Source organism: Berghia stephanieae, chromosome 1 (assembly GCF_034508935.2).
Source record: "Berghia stephanieae isolate SIO BIC M18660-M18661 chromosome 1, UCSD_Bste_1.3, whole genome shotgun sequence".
Taxonomy (NCBI): domain Eukaryota; kingdom Metazoa; phylum Mollusca; class Gastropoda; order Nudibranchia; family Aeolidiidae; genus Berghia; species Berghia stephanieae.
In genome coordinates, this window is record NC_088360.1 from 72,252,103 (window position 1) to 72,269,384 (window position 17,282).

General features: G+C 39.2%; 1 protein-coding gene across 3 annotated transcripts in view; it reads right to left on the reverse strand.

Annotated features, from left to right (window-relative positions):
• LOC144956013 (inactive tyrosine-protein kinase 7-like) overlaps positions 1–17,282 on the reverse strand; it is a 235,135-nt gene that overhangs the window by 15,605 nt on the left and 202,248 nt on the right. For all 3 annotated transcript variants that reach the window (XM_078886304.1, XM_078886295.1, XM_078886311.1), the window contains 4 exons: positions 12,066–12,220; positions 9,063–9,210; positions 6,800–6,930; positions 331–460 (listed from right to left, as the gene is read on the reverse strand). In XM_078886304.1, the coding sequence (XP_078742430.1) occupies positions 331–460; positions 6,800–6,930; positions 9,063–9,210; positions 12,066–12,220 (564 nt within the window). The remainder of the gene's footprint in view (positions 1–330; positions 461–6,799; positions 6,931–9,062; positions 9,211–12,065; positions 12,221–17,282) is intronic.

Consider the following 17,282-nt stretch of genomic DNA (forward strand, 5'->3'; position numbering starts at 1 on the left):
ACCGGAGGTAAGGAACCACTGTTGTCAATAGTGAAAAGAATGAAACTGTCATGGTTCGGATACTGTCCGCCATGATAACCTGTGCAAGACTGTTGTCATGCAGGGCACTATGGAGAGACACACACAAAAAAAAAGAGGAAGACAGAAAAAACTGTGGGATGACAAAATCAAAAAGTGGACAGGTCAGGTCCTTAAAATAGCCTTCTAGAAAAGGCCGAGACCGTGATGAATGGCGTGAGGTTGTGACATCTGTATCCCGCATGCCCCCCCCCCCCCCCCCCCCCGACCGTCAACTGGTGATGGGAATGAGTGAGTCAGTGAGTGACTTACTTGTACTCAGGTGGAGGTTGCCCTCCCGGAGGAAAGACTTTGATTTGAAACTTCTCTTGAACTGGAATGACTATGGGGTAATCTGGCGTGAGGCGTGGTTCAAATGTGGCCATTGTGATATCTTCCAGGCCTGAAATAGAGGGAGAGAAACGAAAAGCTCATGAATGAATGTGAAGATAAATCAATGAATGAATGATTTAATGACGAAGAATAAATGAATGAATTGTTATTTCATTATCTACTCAATAAACGAACAATGGAGCAAGTTAGGACGAAAAGTGTCAATTTACCTCATCGCAATCAATTGTAATGCGATTGTGTCGTTCTCGCGTAATAAATTCTTCTCCTTTGCACTCTCTCATTTAAGTCATAATATGCCGTTCCAGTTCCGGTGTGTCCCTCGTCTCCAGTGTGGATTCGTTAAGTTTCGAGTGAGGTCAGGGAGTGGTTCTTTGCAGTCGGTATCTCTGTAGTATATAATCAACACCTTGGTGCCAATGGCACATGCTTGAATTTTCTAGTTTTAATGTCTTATGACGATGAGGTAATATTTCGTATCATCCAACATATAATATTATAACAGGTTCCATCTGAATGTCCAAATACAAATCGATATTGTACAAATGGGGTTTGTACACCAATGACTTACAACTACAACTATTCAAATGTTTCCATATGGTATTACAATTGACAAAAAGTAATCGGCATAACAAATACGAGATAAAGACTTAAGATTTATTACGTCTTGTTTTCACATCACGTTATGCAATATCTTAAAATGTCTTCTATAACATTACGCTTAACCGTAATGTTAAAATTTCGTCAATCACGTAACGTATGTGGGTTTGTGTGCAATGTCGGTGCCATTTCTTTACCTAACGTGTCTGGCCACCAGAATCGATGAGATGTAAATAGCGCTTGTCCGATGACCTCAAACAGTGTCTTCCCCCCCCCCCCCCCCTGATTGATGAGGGGTGTTAGCCCCGAGGGTCAACCTAATAAATCATGATATGAAATCATTACTGGCTGCAGATTACTGGCCGGCCTAATGACCTGTTTTATTTTTTAAAACATAGACTTATACTACAGTCGTAATGCCAATGAAAGTGTGAAAACTAAGAGGGAAAAAGGTAAGATAGTTATATGGGCCTGTGCCAGGAGAAAAAAAATGGGAATCGTTTATTATAAAGGGTACTGACATTTATTTGATAAGTTCTTGTCACGAACGTCATTTGAGATAGTTGTTAAAAGGAACCCCCCCCCCCTCTCTCTCTCTCTCTCTCTCTCTCTCTCTCTCTCTCTCTCTCCCTCCCTCCCTCTTTCTCCTTCTCTTCTTGTTGTTGTTGTTGTTGTTGTTGTTGTTGTTGTTGTTATTGTTGTTGTTGTTGTTTTTCTTCTTCTTCTTCTTCTTCTTCTTCTTCTTCTTCTTCTTCTTCTTCTTCTTCTTCTTCTTCTTCTTCTTCTTTTTCATGTTCGCTTTCAACGTCTTGGTCTTGGACAGTTCATTAAATGTATGGTGTGTACATGTCCAATTTCCTTGCAGCTATTTTCACAATTCAGGCTGACATTCGGCGAGTTTTAAAACTTAATAGTCTAGCAGTAATGCCGAAATAGATCACTGCAATACGTTTTATTTTCAAAGTGCCTACGACATGCGGTTTTATTTCCATGGTCAAAAAGCTTTTCAATACATAGTTTTCTTTGCCATGAAGATCAATACAATATATTCATCATAAAGGACAACGCACGCAATTTATGAGCGCTTGAACCTCTACAGAATTGAGTACCTGGAGAATATTGTTTGACATTTTCGGTAAGACTGGAAGGGAGGGGAGATAAAATAAAAGCCTCTCCAATTATTAACTGCTAGGGACCAAGATAGGGATTCGAACTTGTGGACCACGTCTTAAGTTCAGAAGATGTTGGGAGCGTTACCACTCAACTAGATACACCATGACGAAAAACAAAGAAACAGTACAGGACACATATGAAAAAACTATCTAAGATCCCGGGATCCAAACTTGAATGACTAACCGTTTGACCCAAGTAACCGTGGAAACCATAAACAATAACAATCGAGGAACGTCTCCAGGCGTAAAATAGCTTTCATCAGTCACCTCAGGACTAATTCAACGGTAATCTCGTGATCAGGTGAGTCGGTACAATCAAATGGCAGTCCCAAATATTTCTTTCCCTACGGGGATTCTTCCCGCAATCTTCCATGCCAAAGACAAGTGCTTTATGAGTACACACGTCATCAGGTCGTCATTGCCCATCATATATGTGTGTTGTTACTGTGTGGATAAGACGATGCAAATTCACATCTTATTGAGGCGAAATTCTCAGTTACCCTAAGTGCATAGCATGCTAATGATGCTTGTTGTTGTTGTTATTATTATTATTATTATTATTATTATTATTATTATTATTATTATTATTATTATTATTATTATTATTATTATTATTATTATTATTATTTTACTTTTATTATTATTATTATTATTATCATTATTTATTATTATTATTATTATTATTATTATTATTATTATTATTATTATTATTATTATTATTATTATTATTATTATCGTTAAACTGTGTACCAGGCAAGCAAATGAAAAAGAAAACGAAGTCCCCAGCTTTTCGATTAGCAAGCTGGAATGTAAGAACTATGCGCTCAGGACTGACAGATGACCTTCAGGCCATGGACGGTGCTCGAAAAACAGCAGCAATTGATCGTGAATTTAACAGACTGAACATCGACATAGCAGCCTTGCAGGAAACGCGACTCCCAGAGAGGGAATCCCTGAAGGAGAAACACTTTACATTCTTCTGGCAAGGAAAAGGCACAGACGTGAGGGAGCACGGCCATACATTGCTTCCTATGATCGAACCGCCAACAGACGGCACAGAGAGAATTTTAAAGCTGCGCCTGTCATCCCTGCAGGGCTCGGTGAACCTTGTTTGCGTCTATGCCTCAACACTGCAAGCTTCGGTTGAAGTTAAGGACCAATTCTATGAGTCATAAGACGCCATTGTCAACAATATCCGAGAAGTGGAGCACATCTACCTTCTTGGCGACTTCAACGTGCGAGTTGGTGCTGACAAAGAATCATGGCCAACCGTTTTGGGGCACCACGGCATAGGAAAGATGAATGAAAATGGTCAGAGGCTTCTTGAACTCTGCTGCTATCGCAAACTATGCGTGACGAATACCTACTTTCAGAACAAGGCATGTCACAAGGTGTCATGGATACATCCAAGGTCAAAACACTGGCATCAGCTGGACATGATCATCACTAAGCGCGATTCTCTTAACAATGTTTGCAACACCAGGTCCTATCAAAGCGCTGATTGCGACACCGATCACTCTTTGGTTGCCACAAGGGTCAAAGAAACGTCATCACTCAAAGAGAAAGGGCCAGCCCAGGATCAACATCAGCAAGACAGCTTACCGGGAAAATAATATAGAGTTCAACGAGCAATTTGAGAAGATTCTCAACACAGCTCATAGAAAAGCAGAACAAAACGCACAGGACAGCTGGAACTCTCTTAGAAACGCCATTTACAGCACTGCAGTTCTGACATATGGCAAAAAGGAGCGCAAGAATAATGAATGGTTTGAAGCCAGAATTACTGAGATGGAGCCAGTCATTGATGCCAAGCGCAGCGCACTTGTCAGCTATAAACATAAACCAAGTCAGAGGAACCTGCAGGCGCTGCGAGCTGCACGCAGCAAAGCACAGCAAACAGCACGACGTTGCGCCAACGACGACTGGCTTCAGTTGTCGGACAACATCCAGCAAGAGCCTGACAGTGGCAACATAAGGGCCATGTATGAGGGCATCAAACAGGCGACAGGCAAATTTACAAAGAAAACGCAATTGAAGAACTGACAGTACTGGAAGAACTAGACGCAGAACCAATTATGGAGGAGCTCAGCAAAGCAATCGATGCTCTGGCCTGTGGCAGAGCATCCGGTGACGACAGCATTCCACCCGAAATCATCAAATGTGGAAAGCCAGCCCTCTTGGAACCACTACATAAACTCCTGTGTCTTTGCTGGAGAGAAGGCAAGGTACCCCAGGATATGCGCGATGTCAAGATTATCACCCTCTACAAAAACAAGGGAGACCCTAGTGACTGTAATAACTTTAGGGGAATCTCTCTACTGAGCATTGTGGGTAAAGTCTTTGTGCGCGTTGTCCTCGCTCGACTGCAAGTCCTCGCCGAACGTATCTACCCAGAGTTGCAGTGTGGCTTCAGAGCCAAGAGGTCGACAGTGGACATGATCTTCTCAGTACGTCAACTTCAGGAGAAATGCAGAGAACAGCAGATGCCCCTCTACATTGCATTTATTGACCTGACAAAGGCATTTGACCTTGTTAGCAGGAAGGGCCTTTTCCAGCTGCTAAAGAAGATTGGCTGTCCTCCTCAGCAGCTTAGCATCATTGCCTCCTTCCACGACGACATGAAGGGCACCATTAGCTACGACGGGGAGCCTCTGAACCCTTCCCCATACGCAGCGGCGTGAAACAAGGCTGTGTCCTCGCACCGACTTTGTTTGGTATATTTTTCTCCTTACTGCTGAAGTTCGCATTCAAAGAGTCCCCAGAAGGAGTCCACTTAAACACCAGAAGTGATGGGAAGCTGGTCAATCTGGCACGGCTGAGAGCAAAGACCAAGGTCCGCACAGTGCTCATAAGGGAAATGCTATTTGCAGATGATGCAACTCTATGCGCGCATACCGAGGAAGACCTTCAGCGGCTGATGGACAGGTTTTCCCACGCATGCAGGGAATTCGGGCTGACGATCAGCATCTATCAAGAAAACAAATGTAATGTGTCAGGATGTCCCCTCTATACCAGCAATTTACATTGACAACGATGATCTAGAAGTCATTGATCACTTCACATACCTGGGCACAACCATCACCAGCAACCTCTCACTTGATGCAGAATTAGACAAGCGCATCGCCAAAGCTGCCGCTGTCATGGCACAACTGAGCAAGAGAGTGTGGACAACCAACTCACTTTGAACACCAAACTCAGAGTATACCAGGCATGTGTACTCAGTAGCCTACTGTATGGCAGTGAATCCTGGACAACATATGCCAGACAGGAGAACCGCCTGGAAAACTTCCACATTCGCTGTCTACGACGAATTCTCGGCATCAGGTGGCAGGACAGACTCACTAACAATGCAGTGCTAGAAAGAGCGAACTCCCTCAGTATGCATCTCATGCTCTGCCAGCGACGTTTGCGATGGCTTGGTCACGTACACAGGATGGACAATGGACGCATACCCAAAGACATCATATACGGTGAACTTGCTTCTGGACGGCGACCAACTGGCCATCCAGCTCTGCGCTTCTATGATGTCTGCAAACGAGACTTGAAATTGACAGGCATCGACTCAAACACCTGGGAGTCGCTTGATGACGACCGCAGCGGCTGGAGATATGCGGTGATGGAGGGAGTGAAGAGAGGTGAGGAGAGTAGTAAGATGAAGTTTGAGGAGAGGAGAGCAAGGAGGAAAGAGAGGCAGCAGATCCAAATACCAAACACACAGTCAAACTATGTGTGCAACAACTGCGGTAGAGACTGCCATGCAAGGATTGGTCTGCTGAGTCACACCCGTCGTTGCTCTCAACAAGACTGATGAGACTAAAGCCATACAGAGCGCAAACCATCGTCTCTTGAGACGGAAGGATGCCTACTCATTATTATTATTATTATTATTATTATTATTATTATTATTATTATTATTATTATTATTGTTGTTGTTGTTGTTGTTGTTATTATTATTTTCAAAATCATTTATTCAATAATAATAATAATAATAATAATAATAATAATAATAATAATAATAATAATAATAATAATGTAATAATAATAATAATAATAATAATAATAATAATAATAATAATATGATGATGATGATGATGATGATGATGATGATGATGATGATGATGATGATGATGATGATGATGATGATGTTTAAAAAAGTCCGAAGGCAAGTGATATACCACTAAACCACATATCCGCGCTCCAGAAGAATAAATATATATTCTTTGAAGTTCAAAAGACTGACATTTTTGTTAATGATTATTTTGCCTTGAAAAATCACTTTCTATCACCTATTTCATCCCGACTGGATTCCGATTTGTCGTCCAGCACCACAAACAGAAGAAAGCGCCAAAAAGTGACAATGTTTTTCAAAGGCCTAAACGGCCATGTGAAATTACCTCTAGGTGATATTCAACAAAATAAGAGGATCCTCACTCAAGAGTGGATGCTCACTTGCTCTCGTTCATACCATCGACAATGAGTTAATGGAATAGTCTCACATCTCCAGTGAAAAATAATAAATATTGTGGTTTGTGGAATCTTCAAAATCAAACTTCGAGACTTAAAAGGAAGAAGAAGAAGAAGAAGAAGAAGAAGAAGAAGAACCGCTCTCACTCACTCACCTGAGAGGACGAGTTCTACTGTGAACGTCTGGGCAGGTGCATTGGCGCTGAGGCCTTCACATCTGTAACTTCCTCCATCTGAAGACCTCACTTTCGGGAAGTAGAGGGAACCATTGGCGATGACCTGATGCCTGCGGGATGGAAGTCGAAATACGGATATAGATGAGAGAGAGAGAGAGAGAGAGAGAGAGAGAGAGAGAGAGAGAGAGAGAGAGGGGGAGGGAGGTATGTTACAGTCGGTCGTTATACGTGAGAAATACATCGATGCTACACGTCTCTTGAATCTATACCCTGCAGCACACCGCCGACCTTTGCTGCTACCATTTCTGTCTTGAACACAATATACTGACCAGCCAAACTTGAAGGCAGACATTGTGATTAGTGCTCACAAACCGGAAGACCAAACTGATCCCGCTGGTAGGATCTCGCTGAAGGTGGTTATGATGGCGACCTATCCGGTAAATTCGCATTCAAACGAGTCATAACGAACCAAACAACGCCTAAAACATGTTTATTATCATTAAGATGTTTTACAGAAGGTCTTTCAAGATGCGCCTTTCTCCATCATTTCGTATCTTTGAATGGACATTTTAGGTCTTATACTTCTGTTGACTGCCTAAAAACCTAACACAAATCAAATTATCCCACCTTTTACAGAATAATACATACTGTTTCAAAACCTTAATCATGCGATCGCGAGGTCCCAGATTTGAAAGTTTTTGCCGAGATGATTGTAATTTAAACGGTGAAGGATGAGTTTTCTGGCCATATTTATAAATACGTGTTTTTCCCGAGTACCGGGACTGGTTTAAGACTGATAACGAGCACGTTACCTCAATTCAAATGGCTCAAAAAGATGAAAAATATTTCTACAAAATGAGACTTGAATTTTGTTGTTGTGAATAGATCTGAACTGCAAGTTCACTAATGTCGGGTTCTGTTTCCCGTGAATTGCGCATTCAATAACCTAACACTGACCATCTTGTGATAGGATAAATCGTGGGTGTTATGACGCGTGGAGGTATTGCTGCTGTCATTACTATTGATCCCACGAGCGGTGAATGTTGATATCACAGGCTGGGATGTCGATGACGATGTTAGTGTTAAACCAACGTAAACAATAAACTGACCTCAAGGTTGGTATCCATACACACTGTGAACTGCGAGATCAAGAAAATGTTCTAATAAATATACGTAAAGATAATATTCTGTATACTGACCAGAGCTAGAGAAACATGTCTGCATGAGAGTTCAAAACTGTGGCAATTATATATTGATCAACTTCTTAAAATAATTATGTACTAATATCATGATATCAAAATTCACCCCCCCCCACCCCCTTTGTGAGTCGTTTTGTTTCGTGTATAAATAATATGAAAAAAATGTAATTAAGTAGTCGGGGAAAGGGGGGGGGGGAGATCAAGAATAATATATGGAACTCTATTAAAACAAGGTTTATATGAAAAACAAGAATTTTGGGCATCCATTTACCGTTGTTATCACCAAATAGAATCTGGTACTCATCGACACCTGTGTTGAATGGGACTATGCAGGTAAAGCGTCTTCCCAGCGGTTGCGACACCTGCGTTCAATGTAACCTATTTAGTCAGTGACCATGCTCCCATTACTTGGATTCAGTACAACTAAAGAGATTGGTAGCCACAACGGTTATGTCTCCATTCTAGTAATTTCTGGTGACAACTTAGAATAAGATTTTAAAATTAGCATCACACAGACGAGCGCACATACACACAGCCGTGGAAGGTTAATTATTAATTAAGATAAATACTGCTCAGAGCGCTTTAAACTGCTTCATTTCTTTCCAATTCCAGTTACATGGAATCGGGTTTTTGTAATTCACGTCGCCCGCTAGACGGTATTTATTTATTGGCACAATAATATCCTATACCAGGCACTCACTCCCACCTGAGTCGAATGGATCAATGTGTGTAAAGTATCTTACCCAAATTCACAAGGCGAGGGCCTAGGTGCACGTTTTTGCAGGTCATATAACCAAACACAATTATGAGCTAGATTGAACATTTTTGTTATGAACAATATTTTGCGTTGGTTTGAGAGTATTTCCATTACAACAATGAGACAATAAAAAATTGGGTTACCGGACCTGCAAATAAGTACACGTTGGCTATGACCCATCGAGTCACTGACCACGTTCAATAAATCTTGACTTAGATTATATTTCTCTCTTGCATGTTTTGAAAATTAGCTTTGATTGATATACCCTTTGTAGATTTCTTCTTACTTGGAGTTGCTGGACAGTTTCTCGTAGTCGACAAACCATGATATCAACGAGGCATTTTCGAACGGACAGTCCAGGCGAGCCTCGCTGTTCTTGGTCACAACTATGTAAGGTGTAAACTTTTCCTCTATCAATCGCGGGGTGCCAGGCGCTGTTAGAAGGAGAATTATTTTTAAAATGAAATAAGTCAAACAGTAATTGATAGATAACTAGCATTAATGGAAAATATATAGTTTAATAGGTAGATAGATAAATCGATAGATTGATAGATATATTGATAGATGAATAAATAAATAGATGGATAGATGAATAAATAAATAAATAAACGAATAAACGAACTAATGAATAAATATGTGCTTTTAAATGCAAATTCCACATTTTCAAATCGCCAAAACTGTTCCAATTAAAAAAAAAAACGATACTGTGAATACATTGATATCTTTATATAAATTATATTGAGTTAAATCAACTAAACGTGCTCAAAGCGCTTTACAAGGTGTCCCTAACCAGCAGCAACACTAAAAATACAGAACGAGACATGTCACCCGTTAAGCGATATTACCATTTTCTTCGGAACCGAAATGTACTGTCACAAGATATATTTTATAATTCACTGGTTTAGGGACTCAAAGACCACTTACAACAACGCATACCGGCATAGCAATTTTTCCCTACAAAAAAAGTGACATTTTCTCTTTTCTACTTTGGCATTTCAAGTAAAAACTATCTGACAACCCCATCTATAATGCTACATCATTTCAGACAGCGAATGGTATGGATAATACAACAGTGCCCGTAGCTGTTTCTTTAACGAATGACCGTTATTTCCTTGCAGGAAAGCAATTTCCGCATTGACAAGGCGAATCAAAAGCCAACGGTTGGCCTCCAGTTAGACCAGCTCTCAAAAGACTTTCTGAGTCGACTGGGGCTGAATGAATACCAAATACTGCCATATTCTGATAAATTTTATCAATTCCCAATTTCGCAAGAAGGTTGGTATTTCAAATGTCGATCGATTAAGGAAACCCATACTTGTAAAAATGTTTCAAACCCGAGACCTCATTTGAGGCTGGGTTTACGAGTTTCTGACAAGTTGGAGGTATATTTTCATCGATCGATATTTGAAGAACGAGTTATCTGGACAATGTGTTAAAAAGGTGTTTTGAAAATATATGGCATAGCAGAATAGGCCCACAGGCTTTGTAAGACCAATAACTTTATCACAAAGAAATATAGACAAGGTCATGACTCCATTTATCTGTGGGCGTTTGTTTTCGTTGTATCTACCGGTGTACAAATAGTGGACAGCCTTCATCGATGGCAGCCATGGACCAATGGCTTGCCAGTCTGTCAATCATTCAGGGCGGTGGTTTGTGGAAGGGGGGGGGGGGGAGGCAATCATTTATAGCCTTCCTGTTTCCTTATCTAGGAAATACATGCTAGCGAGAAGAAGTTCACTGTAAAGTGGAATCGTGATCAAGGAGATGGATTGTTCTGACCACAGATAATAATATGGTAGATAATCTGTGGTTCTGACCGCCATCCTAGAAAAATGGATTCAAGTCGTATTTCTTACTACAGATTGGAGAGAATCCGAATGACTCACAATTTATATTAAATTGTATCATAATTAATTCCTCATTGCTGCGGGGATTGAACAAAAAAAAATCCTCAAAACAAAGAACCCCGCCCAAAATAAATAAATTATTTAATAATTAAAAAGAGATTTAAAATAAGTATGAAACGAAACAGTAGTCAACATTTTTTTAAAGTAAACTAAAAGAATATTTTTAAAAAGAAATTTTAAAAAACCCGAAATAAATTTCAAAACAAAGACTAACATACTAGGACAGAGTAAAATAGATTTAAAACCGAGTGAATGCATTTGCTGCTTAATTTTGCCCTTAAACTGATGATAAATGTAATGATGGTAAAGTCGGAAAAATACAAAGAACTCAACTATGCGCCATTCAGAGCAGGAGACGAACCTAGGAGCTTCCGACCCGAAGGCGAGTATCATATCACAACACCACATAACCGCATAAAATACAATCTTGCGTTGTAAAAAAAAAAATGAAAGAAGATTTAATTGCCTTGTCTAAGGCCACAACAACGTAATTTATGACAGGAAACGAGCAGGGGTTCTATATTCCATAGATTATCTGAGTCAGGAGAGAGTGAATGACTCCATGGATAATTTATGGTGGGACCTGATTGAAAATTGCACCCACTTGTCAATTAATCGATTGAGCAACGACCACACATTTGCTTGGCCCTAGCTAACCAGTTAACTATCGTACAATGGGAAGACACGCATTTATTAGAAATTTGGGTCAGAAACTAGACATTCAAATATCGATTAATTTCAATGACCCTCATCCTAGAAAAAAAAAAAAGACTCTCAAACCTGGGACCTCGGGAGGTCCAGAGGACGTACAGAATAATATTTAATCGTCGATCTGGATTTTTAGTAATATATTTATGTTTTTATTGTTTTTGTTGTTGCTGAAGAAGGTGTTTGAGCCCGAAACGTTCGGTGTTTGGTATTTTGTTCTTTTTTAGAAGCTGTTATATTTTCATATTTGTTTTCCACACTGTGACAAAACTGTTGGACAGGTTTTAATCATCTTGTGTGTAGTCTTGACGTGAATCTGCCTTGCAAATAAACATGGATTTGGATGTGACAGAAGATGCTCGTGCATGTGCTCTACTGATCTCTTCTAGGAAAAAGAAATATAGAATATTAAAGAACTGGACAATAATACCGACAACAATAACAACAACTGGATAGTAACGACAACAATAAATAACAACTGCATCAGCACTGGACAACAACAGCGACAACAATAACAACTGGACAATAGCAATAACAATAACACCAACTGGAAATAACAACGGCAACAGCAACTGAATTAAAAACAACAGCAACAATAACAACAACTGGACAATAACACGACAAAAATATTTAAAAAACAGCAACAAATGAATAAAACTACCACAACTCACCCCGGACGTTTAGAAGAAAATTGTCATGACTGTCGACGGAACCGGCCATGTTTTGAGACCTGCAAGATATGACGCCATTATCCGCTGCTGTGATATTAATCAGCTTTAATCTTGACCCGCCATCTAAGATCTTCAAACGTTGTGACATGTCCAATCTGGAAAAAAGGAATAAAATAAATAAATAAATATGAGCATTTCTTTAGAGCATTTGGACAAATTTACCATGTTTGTGCGCTTCAAATATTTTCATTTATTTTTCCAACTGACCATATGGAATCATATTTCAATTTCATTCAGTACCAGTCGCCTGTTATGTGTCCTTTTGTACTATCTATCTTAAAATACCTTCACTGCCTATAGCCAGGTACTCCTTCATACCTGAGTCGAGTGAGGCGATGTGTATAAAATGCCTTACCCAAGGTCATACGTTATGACCAGAATATTCCCCAATCCCTGTCGCTCATCCCAGCACTAACCACGCTGAACACCGCTTGACATCTATGACAAGATGAGATGCCATACTGCTAAGCCACCGCGCCACACATGAAGCAGAAATTACCACCCGCTTTGAAAAATTTCAAGAGGTAGATACAGGTTTGGGGAGGAGACTTACAAATCACCATGGCGGATTCATAATCAAGAAATTAGAGTCGGAAAGACACCTCCGATTTAAACTTCAGATTTTTTGACAAATTGTGAGTCAGTTGAATCTAAAAAGAATAAAAAATCAATAAACTTCAAATACCCAATAGCTACTCTAGTAATAGTCTTCTGAGAATCTGGCGAAAACGCGCCTCCACTTGAACCACTTTTATTGCGTCTGAATTCCAATAGGATTCAATAGTCTGATGACACGTCCGCCCAGCAACGAGCAGCTCGGTTCTAAACAAAGAAAATAGGTACCTTTTATTCTTCATGCTGGCGAGAACTTTTTCACATGTCATGTGATCAGAATTATAAAAGTCAAAAGATGGTCAGATTTATAATGTGTTTCTCCTCTGGATACACTTTTATGCTCGTCGAAGAAGTATTTCATAAGGGCGTCCGCCATTGTTCCGATAGTTTAGAACCAGTTACTATGTTACTATGCGTCATTACGAGGGAAGTGACGTCACGACTGTTGAAGCCTATTCTTAAAACATTGATTAGGGAAATGCCTCCAAATTAACCCCAAAGCGGCATGTCTAGTATGCATGCTGTGTGTCGTGTGTCGTGCATGCGGCGACCTCCACAACCGGCAAGACGAGACCAGTTTGATGTAACGTCCGCCATGTTGACTTGTCGCAATGTTGACATTTATCCTACTTAATTCCTTTTCTTACTCAGACGCTTGTTTTACTCCGTGTTGTGGTTAAGGACTAATTATTGTTTTTGTCTGTCTTCGTTTTAATGTCGCTATTTCTGTTTGTAAATTCTTTCCGCGTGACCAATGCGATGATAATTAATGGTGCAGACAGGCGTAAACTAGTTGCAGGTATACAAAATCCACCAAAACATAATGAAAGAAATGTGACCAATCTTCCCTAAACGGTATTGTGTCGGGTTGAATCTGGTGGTTAAAATTGAGGTTTTATATAGCGCAATATCCACTAAACGTGCTCAAAACACTTAACATATGTAGGGCGAGACATGACGCAAGTTAGGCGATATTACAATTGGGGGGGGGGGGGGGGCAAAGACATCGCTGTTAACGGCCAGGTACTCATTTTTACACCTGATTACGTGAGATAATGTAAGCAAGAGGCTTTTCTTAGGACTCAACTATGCGCTGCTCGGGACTCGAACCTTGGACCCTCCGATCCGAGGCGAGTGTTATTCCACTAGACCACTTGTCGCACAAATACTGATTTGCTTTTCTTTTAGGAGTTTTACGGCGCTAGCGACACTTGTAGGTCATTTCAACGCCAGTAAAAAGAAAGATGATGGTGAAAATGTTGTAGATCTTAAGTTAAAAGCACAAAAGAAAGATTTAGACAAAGGGAACAGAAGATTCCACGAGAATTCAATTGATGCGATCTATTTTGATATTACCTAAAAGTCCCATCGAGGCACATACAAAGGATTCTGCTATGAAGGACACACTCAAATGTATCTACAAAATATATTGTATTCAAAAAGATAAAAGATATTTTAAAAAAAATAAAATTATGCCTTTTGCGCCACGATATCATAAGATATCGTCGCCTGGGCATTCCACGAAAGAATATAGATAACTCATCAAACAAGATGTCAGATGTCAACAGGAATCACCCATGTTTCCAAGTGAGCAAATTGGGGGTTAATAATCTTGCTCAAGGAAAAAAAAACAAAGTGCCTGAAGCGGGGCTCGAACCCGGGTCATCCGGATCACAGTGCAATGCCTTAACCACTCGGCCACTCCGCCCCCCTATATAATAGCCCATAATTGACTAAGAAAAAAAAGGAAATATACATTTGACTGCCTCCCTCTCAGCTGAGGATCCCCGCCAAGACTAGGAAAAAAACTCAAGCAAGCTCAATGGAGAACAAAGACAGAGTGCAACATGAAAAGGAAAACATATATCTAAGGTGATAGAAGACCCTACCCAGTGATTAAAATTGAGTTTGAAATATTAACTTTTAAAATGTGTATTGTATTAACATTAGTGCCTTCACGAGGGAGAGTCAACCACATCCAGGTTTGAGAGTTGTTGCAAAGATGAGGGTCATTTAACTCGATCAATATATGAAGAAAGATTTTTCTGGCCAAATTTTTAAATACAAGTTTCTTTCCCTCAGTATGACAGTTAAGTGGTAAAAGTCAACTTATCGGATTGACACCGTGGGCCATAAATAGTTATAAAGGAATGTGACCAAATTGTGAGCACTCAATTGTTATAAGTGATTTTGTATGTCAGGAAAAAAACGCATCTTTCAAAAATTGACATTGAAGTATAATATCATCATCATCATCATCATCATCATCATCATCATCATGATCATCATCATCATGATCATGATCATCATCATCATCATCATCATCCTCATCATCATCATCATCATCCTCATCATCATCATCATCATCATCATCATCATCATCACCATCTTCATCATCATCATCATCATCATCACCATCATCATCATCATCATCATCATCATCATCATCATCATCATCATCATCATCATCATCATCATCACCATCATCATCAACACCATCATCATTCAACAAACTACATCACAAATCCTCCCTCATTATTATTCTCATCAGAAGTCTTAGGTTTTTTTAGAGTGTTTTGTTCTGTTTTTGTTTTTTGTTTGTTTTTGTGTGTGTGTGTGTGTGTGTGTGTGTGTGTGTGTGTGTGTGTGTGTGTGCGTGAATTGGATGTAATCTTAAATGGATCGATATTTGAAGTGAAAACATTTCTGGCCAAATAAATTTTTTTAAAAAAAAAGAGATTTTTTTTTGTCGGAGAATGGCAGAGAATCCCAACCCTAGGCGTCAATCAGGCGACATGGGAGTCAGTCTCATCGCCTTCGTCCATTTGTTTACCCTAGAGACGGGCCATGACATTTTTTTCCTCACATGTCAATTTCTCTATTGGGAATAAACCCGAGAATAAACAGTCTCAAAGATGATCTGTCAGTGTGGCAGAATAGGACGGAGGATGGGTGGGTGAGCTTGGGTTTAGTATGGGTGAATCTGGAGTGGTTAGGAGTTTATGGTATGTGTATGTGTATGTTTGTGTGTCTGTTTGTGTGTGTGTGTGTGTGTGTGTGTGTGCGTGGGTGCGTTTGTGAGGGCAGCAAATATGATAACATCGTCAAATTTAAAATGATCTTAAGACACATTGCACATGCTTTATCATTTGTTCAAATCAAAACCATCGATACCAACGCACATCCATGGAATTCTAACAGAAATTTCTCAAAACTATTGGTAATCTGTGTTAGGTCCAGAAATCATCGAACATTATATGTCACCCCTTTTTTTTCGTTTCTTTCGTTTAGGTTTGTTTTGTTATTTTCCTTTTGTTGTTTTTTGTTTTTGTTTTTTTTTGTTTGTTTGTTGTTGTTGTTTTTTAAAAAAAAAATTTTTATACGAAACGAAAGAAATGAAAAAGAAGAGGCTTTGTTAAACATGTTGGACCAATAGGCATCGAACTGCCATACTCAGTCAAAACGCTATTGAAAAATTTGGCCAGAAAACGCTTGATCCCTGCACAGGAAGATGAAATGTCTCCAACAATGTCAAAAAGTATAAAACAAATGACCTCTTTATTAATAAAATATAAATGTCTTCTTTAGAAATTCAGTGAAAATTATCTTATGCAGATGTGAATTCAGTAATCAGTTGACATTTCCCAGTACCTAAATGTATCGGACTGGGAAATATCTCTCGTTAAAACGTAATAGATAGGTAGTACAATGAATTCATTTATAAAAATACGGCATTATAATGCAATGATCTATGAATATTTTTTAACTATTTAGTGTGAAAATTAATAGTTCATTACGGGTGAAGGGGTCGAACGATATTGAGCTAAAAGAATTAACCTTTATCCTTTTGCCGTGGCATTCTTACGAATTCTCTTGTCTCCCTTAGCGAATGCCTCATCAAATCAACACAATGCTGTCCTACACTGTCAAAAAAACTTTTTTTCATTTTTTGCCAAAAAATAAAACAAAATATAAAAATCAACAACCCCCCCCCCCCCAAAAGAATAACCCAACAAGACAACAACACAAAAAAAATACAAACAAACAAACAAACAAACAAAACAAAAAGCAAACAAACAAACAAAAATAAATACCTACTTCATTCGATCGCTTAAGATAACTGCTCTCAAAAATTCTTTAAAGTCGAGACCTAGTTTGATTTACGACAAGTTGAGGTTATTCAAATCGGTCAATATGATATGAAGCAAAAGCCATCTGACCAAAATTCAAAATATGTTTTGTCAGTGTATGGCTGAATAGCACGATAAACTGTTTATATAAATAAATGGATTATTTCGAGTTTTCCCTTGGGTTGTAACCCGAGTGTATGCGTTTACGTAAAAAAAAAGTAGGTTCGTATTTATAAGTAGTACGAGTAGCCAAATCCAATTTAGAGTTAGAATAGGTTACCTCCTTTGGGATTTGATGGTATATGCCATCTGTCATGCCAAAAAGCAGTCTCGATCATAATTCATATTCAATTCAAACAAACTAAGACAACACATTATTTAAATATTTTGACTAGAAAATTTTTTCTTTCAA